This window comes from Pongo pygmaeus, chromosome 19 (assembly GCF_028885625.2).
Source record: "Pongo pygmaeus isolate AG05252 chromosome 19, NHGRI_mPonPyg2-v2.0_pri, whole genome shotgun sequence".
Classification (NCBI taxonomy): Eukaryota; Metazoa; Chordata; class Mammalia; order Primates; family Hominidae; genus Pongo; species Pongo pygmaeus.
In genome coordinates this window covers 71446153-71458168 of record NC_072392.2, presented here as the reverse complement: position 1 = coordinate 71458168, position 12016 = coordinate 71446153, and the positions used below count along the sequence as shown (strand labels likewise).

The 12016-nt window shown below is 48.9% G+C and overlaps 1 protein-coding gene across 8 annotated transcripts in view; it reads right to left on the bottom strand.

Annotated features, from left to right (window-relative positions):
- The window catches only part of SOCS7 (suppressor of cytokine signaling 7), a 54860-nt gene extending 47716 nt beyond the window's left edge, over window positions 1–7144 (bottom strand). For 7 of the 8 annotated variants that reach the window (XR_010124738.1, XR_008494920.2, XM_063656890.1 and 4 more), the window contains exon 1: window positions 5963–7129. Coding sequence is in view for 6 of the 8 variants with exons in the window: in XM_063656890.1 (XP_063512960.1) it covers window positions 5963–6936 (974 nt within the window). In the remaining 2 variants the exon portion in view is untranslated. Of the gene's footprint in view, window positions 1–5962 lie in introns of all 8 variants that reach the window. The other variant, XM_054456064.2, reaches the window with a different exon arrangement.
- Window positions 7145–12016: the final 4872 nt, after the last annotated feature.

Sequence of the window (12016 nt, the reverse complement as noted above, 5' to 3'; positions counted from 1 at the left end):
GTGCCAAGCACTGAAGAACGGCAGGACCCAAATGCACACATCTTGCGGAGGCCTTCTCACTTCAGCTCATCTTCTCCCCCACCCCCGGCATTTTGAAGAAGAAAAATCATAGTTTCTAGGATCTAGAAAAAGAAAAACATCTGAATCCAGGGAGAGCTGTTCGAGAGTGCCAGAATGGTTTTTCCTGGCAAATAAGGGGGCCTCATGGCTGGATGCTTGGAAAGGTAAAAGGTCTAAAGTCCAGGAGGCTAAAAGGCTACTAATAAATATGCATGCTTCTTTCTCTCTTTGGGGAGACAAGCCTAACTACAAACCCAAAGCAGTATCTGTCTCAAGGATCCTGAGAGAATTCTAATGGCAGTCATTCATGAAAAAACCAATCTAGATGACAATAAAAGAAACAACAACAACAAAGCAAGGTAATAATACATAAAATTGAGGATGGCGGTTACCTGGGGGAGGGGTAAGATGTAATTAGAAAGCAACACTCTTCAAAGGTACTGATAACATTCTATTTGTTAAGTTTAGTGATGGGTACGTATGTTTGTATTTTATTATTATTCAAAGACATACACTTTATATATCCCCTTTTGTATACATGAACCATTTGGAATGATAAAAGGCCATTCTAAGCTGACACACTATATTTTGGAGAGCAGTATGAATAAAGGAATTTCAGATAACATTTTAAACTAATCCTCTATACTACATTCCCATGTTATTTATTCTTCCCCAGATCACCTCAACAAGCATTAGGGTGCAAAGTTATACCCCTCTAACTTTGCCAGTAGGCCACTTTCATCTTAGCAGCAACAAAGACTGGAGGAGTAGGGTGGGACAGAATAGCATTTGGTGGGCTGTGCTTCAGGTGACAGAAAAGGACAGGGCAGAAGGCCTTAGGCAAAGGTCTTTGAGGCCAGCAGTCCTTTGTGTCAGCTAAATTACTGCCTATGCTGTAGGTAACAAAAAAACAGGATGCCTCTGTCCACTTCTACCCTGCAAATTATTAACTGTACTGCAACAGATTTATGGGATAAAGGAGTTAAAAGCATTAGACTAGACAGAACAACAACACATAGATGTAACCATTGGCCAGTTTTCAAATTCCTTGAAACCTAAAATAAAAACAATGAAATAATAATAACCTATCTTGCCCATAAATCCCCTGTACTGATGCCCTAAGATTTACACATGTCCTTTTCTAAAGTAACTTCCAAACTAGGATGTCCAAATACCAGATTTTACAGCTCCAATGTACCTCTGCCCCTGCTAAAGCACATGGTGCCAAGTCAGCCAGCCTGTGCCATTTCCAACACGTCATAAGCCAGTGTCTGTTCATGTGCTACAGGCACAAAAACCATGTGTTCATTTTTAGTTCCAATACACAGACATCTGTGCAGCAAGGTCAGATCCAAAACTCCATCATAAACCAACTAAAGAACCTATAGAGGGAACTTCCAGGGAAAAGCCAAGAGGCATGGTCCAAGGTCTAAAACCTTAGAAACGATGTTGGCAGAGAGAATGTTAAGGAGTGAGAAGCACTGCACAGGATTCAAATGGACAGAGATTTTTTTTTAAGCCCAGGAGTTCGTTCTAAAGGAGAGCTGCCAACCACAACCACTTCATGGAAAAAATAGTTAAAAAGATCAACAGTGTGTGGACCCAAAACCCAAACATAAAATCAGAACTTCCTCATCACACCATAAAATCATTTTGCTCTCAGCATGTCATGCTATTACTCAAAAAGATCCTTTTAGACCTGAAGACCCAAGGATACAATGAAAAAGGTTTCTCACATCTGCCAGGTCTGTCCACGACAGCAGGGCCCCAAATGGATGCCAAAGCAGCCTGCCTCTCTTTCCAGAATTCTATATTTTGTTTTTTTTTCCCCCAAATAAATAGATAGGAAACCACTACAGAACCGTCCTCCATTTCTCCACCTCACTACCATGAAGACGGCCAGTAATAGCCTCATCTGTTAACTTGGTAAAAAACAAATCTTGAAAAGTGAACAAGGTACCTATTTCCAACCAAGTGTGTATTACGTGATGATTCAAAATGGTCAGATCAAATTAGATCTCTCACCAAATCCAAAGGAAGGCAATCAGCTCAACATATGAGAAACAGACATGGGAACTCCACTGGTTTTCCTGAAATAGCAATGCTAGATTACACTGAGGACCACAGGCATCAAGCCCAGCTCTTTGAATTCCAACATATGTGTGTTATAAGCCCTAGCCCAGTTCCCCAGAACAGAAACCTGATTAGTTGCTGGGCCCATTTCTTTCTTTCTTTCTTTTCAAAGAGATGGAGTCAGCTGGGCGTGGTGGCTCATGCCTGTAATCCCAGCACTTTGGGAGACTGCGGTGGGCGGACTGCCTGAGCTCAGGAGTTCAAGACCAGCCTGGGCAACACAGTGAAACGCCGTCTCTACTAAAATACAAAAAATTAGCCAGGCGTGGTGGCGTGCACCTGTAGTCCCAGCTACTCGGGAGGATGAGGCAGGAAAATGGCTTGAACCCGGGAGGCGGAGGTTGTAGTGAGCCAAGCAGGCCACTGCACTCAAGCATGGGCAACAGAGTGAGACTCCGCCCCCTCAAAAAAAAAAAAAAAAGATGGAGTCTGGGTCTGTTGCCCAGGCTGGAGTGCAGTGGCACATCATAGCTTACTGTGCCCTTGAACTTCCTGGGCTCAAGTAATCCTCTTGCCTCTGCCTTCCGAGTATTGGGACTACAGGTGCGCACTACCACACCTAACTGGTGGACCCATTTCTTACCTCACTTAAAAACAGTTATCTAAGGTGACCAGACTTGGTGGCTCATGCCTGTAATCCCAGCACTTTGGGAGGCCAAGGCAGGCAGATCACCTGAGGTCAGAAGTTCGGGACCAACCTGGCCCACATGGCAAAACCCCAGCTCTACTAAAAATAAAAAATAAAAAAATGAGCCGGGTATGGTGGTGGGCCTCTGTAATCCCAGCTACTGGGGAGGCTGACGCAGGAGAATCACTTGAACCCAGGAAGCAGAGGCTGCAGTAAGCCAAGATCGCACCACTGCACTCCAGCCTGGGTGACAGAGCAAGACTCCACCTCAAAACAAAAAACAAAACAAAAAGAGTTCTCTAAGCTAACTCATACTACACTGAAGACAATATATCCAGGTAGGTCCACTTACCAGACTCAAAAGCAACTAAAAGGAAGTTTTGCTTAGTGCTAAAATGTGGGAATTGTTAAACCTTCTAAAATGATTGTAGGAAGGCAGATGTTGGGAATAGCCAAGGGAATTATGCCCAGAGGTTACTGCAAAAGCCCCAAATTATACAGCAAAGACTATAGAAGCCCATAATTAACTCCAATCAACAATGAGGACAAAGGCATATACCCTTTGGCAAAAGACTGAAATTTCTCACCATTTCCAGGTCCTACCAATCAAAACAAGAGAACAAGCTAAAAATCCAAACTCATACTCCCACTATTGCGGACTTAGGAGGTGCAGATCCACAGAAATCACAACTACCCTGGCCAGACTCACCAAGTTTCTCACAGCTGCGAGGCTGCCAGCAAGACTGGCACATAGTAAGCTGTTGAAAAGCTCACAAGCAGCATCAAATCCTAAGCATTAAAAAATTTACCAGCTCAGTCCTATTACTTATCTTCTAAAAAGCACAAAATATTCCAACTAGATTTCTCTTCTCGACAATCTACTCTTATAAGGACACGAACAAGACAGTCAACGCTCACCCATTTTACAGATGGGGGAAAAAGGGAAGCATGAAGATGACAAATTTGGTCATCTCCCAGCTGATGTTGGAGTTTACATGGAATCTAGACTTTCACATTCTCTATACAGCATGCTGCCTCCAAACAGCAGTCAACCAAACGTTTATACGCAAATAACTAGCTCTTCTCCAATTCATCAAAAAAAGCCCTTGGACCAAAAAATGTAATTCTCCAGTGCCCTGAACTAAGCTTCTTTGCAAAGCTACAGCCCAATTTGCTCTGCGGCAGAAATCTGTATTGTGCTTAGTGTGAGGGTTGGTGACAGAGCAGCCAATGACCATTAAATTCTGCTTCCAAAGGCAAAAAACCGTATAATGTTATATGCCTTTTCCTCTTCCTAATCTATTAGACGTAGCAGCTAATTTCACGCCACACCTCGTATTTGGCATCTCTGGAATCTCAGACGAACTCCTGGTCAATATGGAACAAAGGCAAGACAAACCACAAGAAAATTAGCAATCTATTCTATGTCATTACCCATAGCTTTAATCCCGCCCTCCCCTGCATCTGATGAAAATTTCATCTGTGCTGGTAAGTGGAGCATCGAATACAGAGCCTACCACAAGAAAAGCTGTTTCAGCAGCCACCCACTTTTCAAGATCTGAACTCCCAGCATGAATTCACTGGGAGGCAAAGCAGAAACACTGGCCTACCTGAAGTGGCAACACACTGATTTCTTTAGAAAGTTTGGATTTGGCCTGATCCCCAAGATAAGCCCATGGCACAGCTGTTCAGAAAGGGCAAGAAAGCCAAATCCACCCAACATTTTCTTGTTGGAGTACCCGAGTTCCCTTGAAAACAGAAGTCTATGGATGAGTGGTTCCCAGTTCAGGATCAACTGGGGAGCTTTTTAAAAATTCAAACTCTTAGGCTTTTCAAAAAGCTCCCCAAGTGATCTTAGTTCACAGTAAGGTTATCAATGTATACCTGTTCTTTAGCTTTGGTTTATGGCTGCCAGTATGTCTCAAGAATCCATCACGTAAACCACAATAAAACCCATTCCAATCTTTCTGAGAACCCACTCAAAGCAGTACAAACCACAATGGCAGTTACCACAAGGTAACTCATTTCACTGACACCAAAGCTGACAGCTTTGTAAACCAACGCTACAGATGTAACACTGGATGCCAAAGATCAGTCCACCCCTCAGAAATGCAGGAAAAAAACTCAACGTCTACATTTGGAATTTTCATCAATTGGCTTAGAACTCATGTACCTGTCTCTACCTTGTCTATATCTTACCGGTACTTAGAATTCTCAAAAGGCTTTGAGAGAGCGCAAAGCTATTTTCTCGAGACAGGCTCTCACTCTGTCACGCAAGCTGGGGTGCAGTGGCACGATCACTATTCACTGCAACCTCCGCCTCCTGGACTCAAGTGATCCTCCTGCCTCAGCCTCCCGAGTAGCTGGGACCAGTCCCGGCTAATTTTTTGTATTTTTTTTGTAGAGATGGGGGCTAATTTTTTGTGTGTTTGTTTGTTTTGTAGAGATGGGGTTTCGCATGTTGCCCAGGCTGGTCTCAAACTCCTGAGCTCAGGCGATCCGCCCTCCTCGGCCTCCCAAAATGCTGGGATTACAGGTGTGAGCCACTGTGCCCGGTCTCCTGTTTTCTATTCTCAGAGACAGTGGTCAGCACCCAAGTTTGATATGCCAAGTTCGTCTAAGGGAACAACCAGAAAAACATTAAAACTTTGAATAGAGGTGTCCAATTGATTGCTGGCCTACAATTGCATTTGAAGATTCTCCTGTCATTTGCATGCATGAGTGTGAAGGGAGGGCGGTGCTGGTACACAGAATAAGCAAGGCGGTCAAGATGCAACACCAGCTTTTTGCCCCAAAGGCCAAACATTTCCAGCAATCTCCCTTCCAGGGACAATGGCACACAGCCACCTTGGAAAAACTTAAAAAGCCATGCCAGGGTGGGGATGGAACGACGGTCTGAAACCATCTTCCAACAAGAGAGATGCAAACCAGCTGAGAAGTGTCATGGAGTGTGCACTCTTTAAGAGTGAAAGCTGTTTCCACAATTAGCGCTGACTTTATGCGAGATGTTACCACCTCCCAAGTCTCTGCCTCCTCCTGAAGACCCTATCTTAAGAACTGTCAGGATCGCGGTAGCAATAGATAAAAAGGGAAACCAAACAAGAAAAGGAAGTTTGTCGGCCAGCCCCCGGCCGGTCTCACCTCCCCGCGTCCAGCTCCCGGCCCGCAGAGCCTCCCATGTCTGTCAGGCTCGCAGCTGAAGCAGCCAGCTCTCCAGAAGGCCTCTTGCCGGTCCCATCCCCACCGCCGGAGCCACCGTTGCAGCTCTTGGTGCGAAAGAGGCGACTGAGGCGGATTTTGAAGGAGCCCTTCCGAGAAGGACCCGCGAGTGGCCGGAGGGGCCCGGGAGGAGGCGGGGGCGGGGGAGGTTGCTGCTGCTGCTGCTGCTCCCCTCTACTCAGGCGCCCCAGAGGGACCAAGTCCTGCAGCGGGAAGGGCACCGGAGGTAATTCAGGGCCTGGGGGCTGCAGCAGAAGCCGGCCGCCCCCTCCTCCTCCGCGACCGGGGCTGCTGAGCTCCTCTTCCGAGCAGCTGTTAGTCTCCAGGCTCTCGGCCTCCGATTCCAAGCCCTCCAGGACCAGCAGCGCGTCGCTCGTTTCCGTGGGGTCCTCCCCGGCCTGCGGGGCGGCAGCAGGCGGCTGGGGCTGCGGAGGGGGCGGCTGAGGGGGACACGGACACGGGCAGCAACCCCCACCGACTGTCTTGACCCCCGGCCCGGCCGGCTGCCCGAGACCCAGAGCCGCCAACTGCGCCTCTAGTCCAGCCGCCGGGCCCCAGGTCCGCTCGAGCGCCAAGCCCGGCGGCAGGGCCTTGGGGTCCAGGGCACAGCGGTGCCGGGGACACAGCAGTTCCGAGGGTCCCGGCTCCGGGGCCGCCTCCACGTCCTCCTCCTCCGGCGGCCGACCCACGTTGCGGAACACCATCAGCTGCGGCGGCCGGGAGCCCCGCGGGCCGGGCCGCGCGAGGAAGGGTGGCGGCGGGGGGCCATGGCCCGGGGGCGGTGGCGGCGGGCCTGGCTCGGGGGCCGCCTCTCCATAGCCGAGGAGGCGGCTCAGGACGCGGTACGAAGCGGCCGCCGCCGCCGCCTCGCCATCCCGGAGCTCGGCCCCCTGCATCGGGGAGAGGGAGGGAGGGCGGGCGGCTGGGAGCCGGGCTGGGGTGGGGACTAGGCCGGGCCCCGCCGGAGCCCCGCCCGCCGCGGCCCCCGGAGCGACAGCGCTAACGGCCGCCGCGGCCTCTGCCTCATAGAGGGGGCGGGGGGCGCGCGGAGCCCAGCGCGAGCCCAGGCCGCGCTCCGCCACCGCCGAGCACCGCCCCCAAACCGACGTCACTTCCGGAAGGGCTTAGCCGCGCCACTTTCCCCAGGGCGTGCTCGCGCTGGCCTCCACGGCGAGTGACGTCGCGCGCGCCCCCGGCCGCTATTGGCGGTGAGCGGTCTGTTGGCTGGCGTTGGTCTCCTTTCCCGGCCCTTGCTTTTCACTTCCTGGGCGCCTAGGCCCAGGCCATCCCATTCGGTAGAATGGAGAGGCCTTGCAAACCATGGTCTGGTCCTGGGAGCGCGCCGCTGGCCTTGGGAGCACATATGGTTCTCCCACCTACGCCGCTTGCGATGTGTGACCTTGGCTGAGTCATTTCATCATTAACCTGTATCTCCGTCCTGGCACCCAGTGAATGTTTGTGGAATCAGTACATGAATCGTGTTCTAGACCCAGTGCTGTACTGATAAATGTGTAACAACCAGCTCTCTGGGGGGAGAAAGGGAATGTATGCACCTATATAGGTACATAAATTTGTCGTTAAGTTTTACTGACATAAAGGATGTGTAGTTCACAATTTACAAGTAATAGTAAATTGGCAAATTCCATATAACTCTTTCTCACAGAATGCTTTCATTGATTTTTGCCAAACTCTTATATGGGTAGCCAAACTGTGATTGCAGTTGACCGAGGAGTGTAATTGTAAAGGTGAATGTTGGCTGATAAAAGTGAAAAAGACAAAACTTAACTGGATTGTCAATGATGGGAGCAACTTCTTTGCTGAGTCAGAAAACGGTTTCAAATACTGGAAGAATATTTACTCAATTTTTGTGCTATTCATAATGTAACGGCTACAGACAACACATTAAGTTTTTGTTGTTGTTGTTGTTGAGATGGAGTCTTGCTCTATTGCCCAGGCTGGAGTGCAATGGCGCGATCCTGGCTCACTGCAACCTCTGCCTCCCGGGTTCAAGCAATTCTCCTGCCTCGCTCCAGGTAATTTTTTGTATTCTTAGTAGAGACAAGGTTTCACCATGTTGGCCAGGCCAGTTTTGAACTCCTGACTTTAGGTGATCCACCCGCCTTGGCCTCCCAAAATGCTGGAATTACAGGTGTGAGCCACCGCGCCTGGCCTTCTTATCTTTACATAGGGATAAGGATTGCAATTTTGCTTGCTTGCAGGCATGTTGTGAGGATCAAATAAGATCAAGCTTTTTGTGTGGAGGAGGTGAGACTGGAGGCAGGGAGCCCATTGAAATAGTCCCAGTGGGAGATATTGAGAGATGCAAGGGAAAAGGAGGAAGGATCAGCCGCAGAACTCAGTGACTTCTAATACCTGAGGGTGCATTGAGGGGAAGAGGGTGGAGGGTTGAGTCCTGCAACCAGAGGGACCTTTTCAGAATGGAAATGTGTTCATAGCCTGTGATTAAAATTGTTCATGGTTTCCCATTGTTCTTAGGCTAATGTGTGATCTTGTGATCTGACCCCTGTGTGATCTAACCGCTGCCTCTCTAGCCACATCCTCCGCTAAGCTCCACCTTGTTCTCTGTTCCCTGCGTTCCCATCAACCTTGCGGCAGGCTCCCACACATGTGGGCAAGAAAAGCTATTCCCTTTTCTTGCAAGACTTTTCCCTTTTTGCTTAGTAAACTCCTACTCATCCTTCAGATTGAACTCACTCCTCACTACCTTAGGGAAATCTCCCTGCCTGGGCCCTTCCTCCTCCCCAGGCTCTGAGATCATTCCTTTGTTGCACTTACTTGCGCAGGTGTAATTTGCAGTCTGTCTGTGGGGTCAGTTGATTAAAAGCTGTCCTCCCTACTAAACTGTAAATTCTATGAGGGCAGAAGCCGTGTTTGCTTTTTGCCCGTTGTGGACTCTCCAGTGCCAAGGACAGTGCCTGGAATTGCTGTTCAACCTTAAGCCCCTTAAGAGTCTCCTGAGACAAATTCTGCACAACAGAATTAATTATCTTTCCTCACACATAAAGGGACAAAGTAAACCTCAGTGAGTTATTTAGCTAAAGTCACTCAATTCAAAAGGATGCAGTGAAAATCAAAACCAGCTCTGACTCCAGATAGTTCATTCTCTTCCCCTGGCTGCCTCTCAGGTGTCACTCAGGTTTCTGAAGAAGAGCGATTGAGAGGGGCATGTTTACCCACGTCTGTAATTCCAGCGCTTTGGGAGGCCAAGGCAGGTCTTGGATCACTTGAGGCCAGGAGTTTAAGGCCAGCCAGGGCAACATAGCAACACTGTCTCTACAACAAATGTTAAAATTAGCCAGGCATGGTGGTGTGTCCAGATGTGGTCTCAGCTACTCAGGAGGCTGAGGCAGGAGGATTGCTTGAGCCCAGGAGGTGGAGACTGCAGTGAGCTGTGATCACACCACTGCACTCTAGCCTGGGTGACAGAGCAAGACCCTGTCTCTATATAGATAAATGAATAGAAGAAGAGAAATTGCTATAGAATCACACAACACCTGAGGCCTAAGAAGACTACCCAAGATCCCTAGCTTTCTCTCTCAGAAATTCTCTGGCCTTAGAGCCCATTACAAGCTGATTACAGGCAAGGTCCCTGGCTCTTCATCGCCCTCTGCTGTCCAGCTGCTTTCCTGGCTGCGGGAGAAGAGGACTGTGTCGGTTGTCTGGAGTATCTCTACTTGCACGGAGTGCACAGAGGTACAGGGGAACACACGCGAGCTCTTTCTAAGGCAGGGCAAGCCACAGGGTAGAGTTTTCCTATTTCCATAATTGTCCATTTCCGCAGCCCAGATCCTAGAAAAAACATTGAAAGTTAAATTCCAAGCAAAGAGGGTGTATCTTTGCATTTGTATGACTTGAATTTGTGTTGGGTTTTTTGTTTGTTTTGAGACAGTGTTTCATTCTTTTCGTTTTTTGTTTTGTTTTGTTTTGTTTTTTTAGACGGAATTTTGCTCTTGTTGCCCAGGCTGGAGTGCAATGGCGCTATCTTGGCTGACTGCAACCTCTGCCTCCCGGGTTCAAGCGATTCTCCTGCCTCAGCCTCCTGAGTAGCTGGGATTACAGGCATCCGTCACCACGCCTAGCTAATTTTGTATTTTTAGTAGAGACAGGGTTTCTCCATGTTGGTCAGGCTCATCTTGAACTCCCAACCTTGTTGATCCACCTGCCTCAGCCTCCTGAAGTGCTGGGATTACAGGCATGAGCCACCGCGCCCAGCCTCAGAGTTTCATTCTTGTTTCCCAGGCTGGAGTGCATTGGTATGATCTCGGCTCACTGCAACCTCCACCTCCTGGGTTCAAGCAATTCTCCTGCCTCAGCCTCCTGAGTAGCTGAGATTACAGGCGCATGCCACCAGGCCCAGCTAATTTTTTTGTTTTTAGTGGAGACAGGGTTCTGCTATGTTGGCCAATCTGGTCTCAAACTCCTGACCTCAAGTGATCCACCTGCCTCAGCTTCCCAAAGTGTTGTGATTACAGGCATGAGCCACTGCGCCCTGCCAAATTTATGTTTATTGAGCTGATTTTATGTCTAAATATACCTCTTTCACTGAGCACTATAAAAATGGTCCTCAGCCGAGCGTGGTGGCTCAAGCCTATAATCCCAGCACTTTGGGAGGCCAAGGTAGGTGGATCACTTGAGCCTGGGAGTTTGTGACCAGGTTGGGCAACAAAGAGACCCAATGTTGTGAGGATGTTGTGAGACCTCATCTCTACAAAAAATAAAAAAAAATTAGTTGGGCGTGGTGGCGTTCACCTGTAATCCCAGCTACTCGGGAGGCTGAGGCAGGAGAATCACTTGAGCCCAGGAGTCAGAGGTGGAGTGAGCTGTGTTCATGCCACTGCACCCCTGCCTGGGTGACAGAGTGAGAAACCCTGTCTCAAAAAAGTAAAATAGAAAATAAGGTGGGCACAGTGGCTCACGCCTATAATCACAACACTTTGGGAGGTTGAAGTGGGTGGATCACTTGAGCCCAGGAGTTTGAGACCAGCCAGGGCAATAAGGCAAAACCCCATCTCTATCCCCACTGCCAAAAAAAAAAAAAATGTGTATATATATATATTTACCTGGGCATGATGGCACACATCTGTAGTCTCAGCTACTTGGGAGGCTGAGGTGGGAGGATCCATTAAGCAAGTCCTGGTGGTGGAGGCTGCAGTGAGCCGTGATTGTGTCACTGCACTTTAGTCTGGGTGATAGACACTACAGCTTGGGTGACTGAGCGAGACCCTGTCTCAAAAAAAAAAAAAAAAATCGTCCCTACAGAGATAGAGTCCTAGTTAAAAACTTTTATGAAGGATGACTTAAAGAATTTAAGGTCTGGCACAGTGGCTCACACCTGTAATCCTCACACTTTGGGAGACCAAGGTAGAAGGATCCCTTGAGCCCAGGAGTTTGAGACCACCCTAGACAACATAGTGAGACCTCGTCTCCACAATTTTTTTTTGGGGGGGGACATTGTCTCTCTCTGTTGCCCAGACTGGAGTGCAGTGGTGTGCTCTCGGCTCACTGCAACCTCCGCCTCCTGCGTTCAAGCAGTTCTCTGCCTCAGCCTCCAGAGTAGCTGGGATTACAAGTGCCCAACACCACGCCTGGCTAATTCTTTTGTATTTTTTTAGTAGAGGCTGGGTTTCGCCATCTTGGCCAGGCTGATTTTTTTTTTTTTTTTTTTTTGAGTCAGAGTCTCGCTGTGTCGCCCAGGCTGGAATGCAGGGGCGTGATCTCGGCTCACTGCAAGCTCCGCCTCCCGGGTTCACGCCATTCTCCTGCCTCAGCCTCCTGAGTCGCTGAGACTACAGGCGCCTGCCACCACACCCGGCTAATTTTTTTGTAGTTTTAGTAGAGATGGGATTTCACCGTGTTAGCCATGATGGTCTCCATCTCCTGACCTCGTGATCCACTCACCTCGGCCTCCCAAAGCGCTGGGATTACAGGCGTGAGTCACTGTGCTCGTTTTTTTTT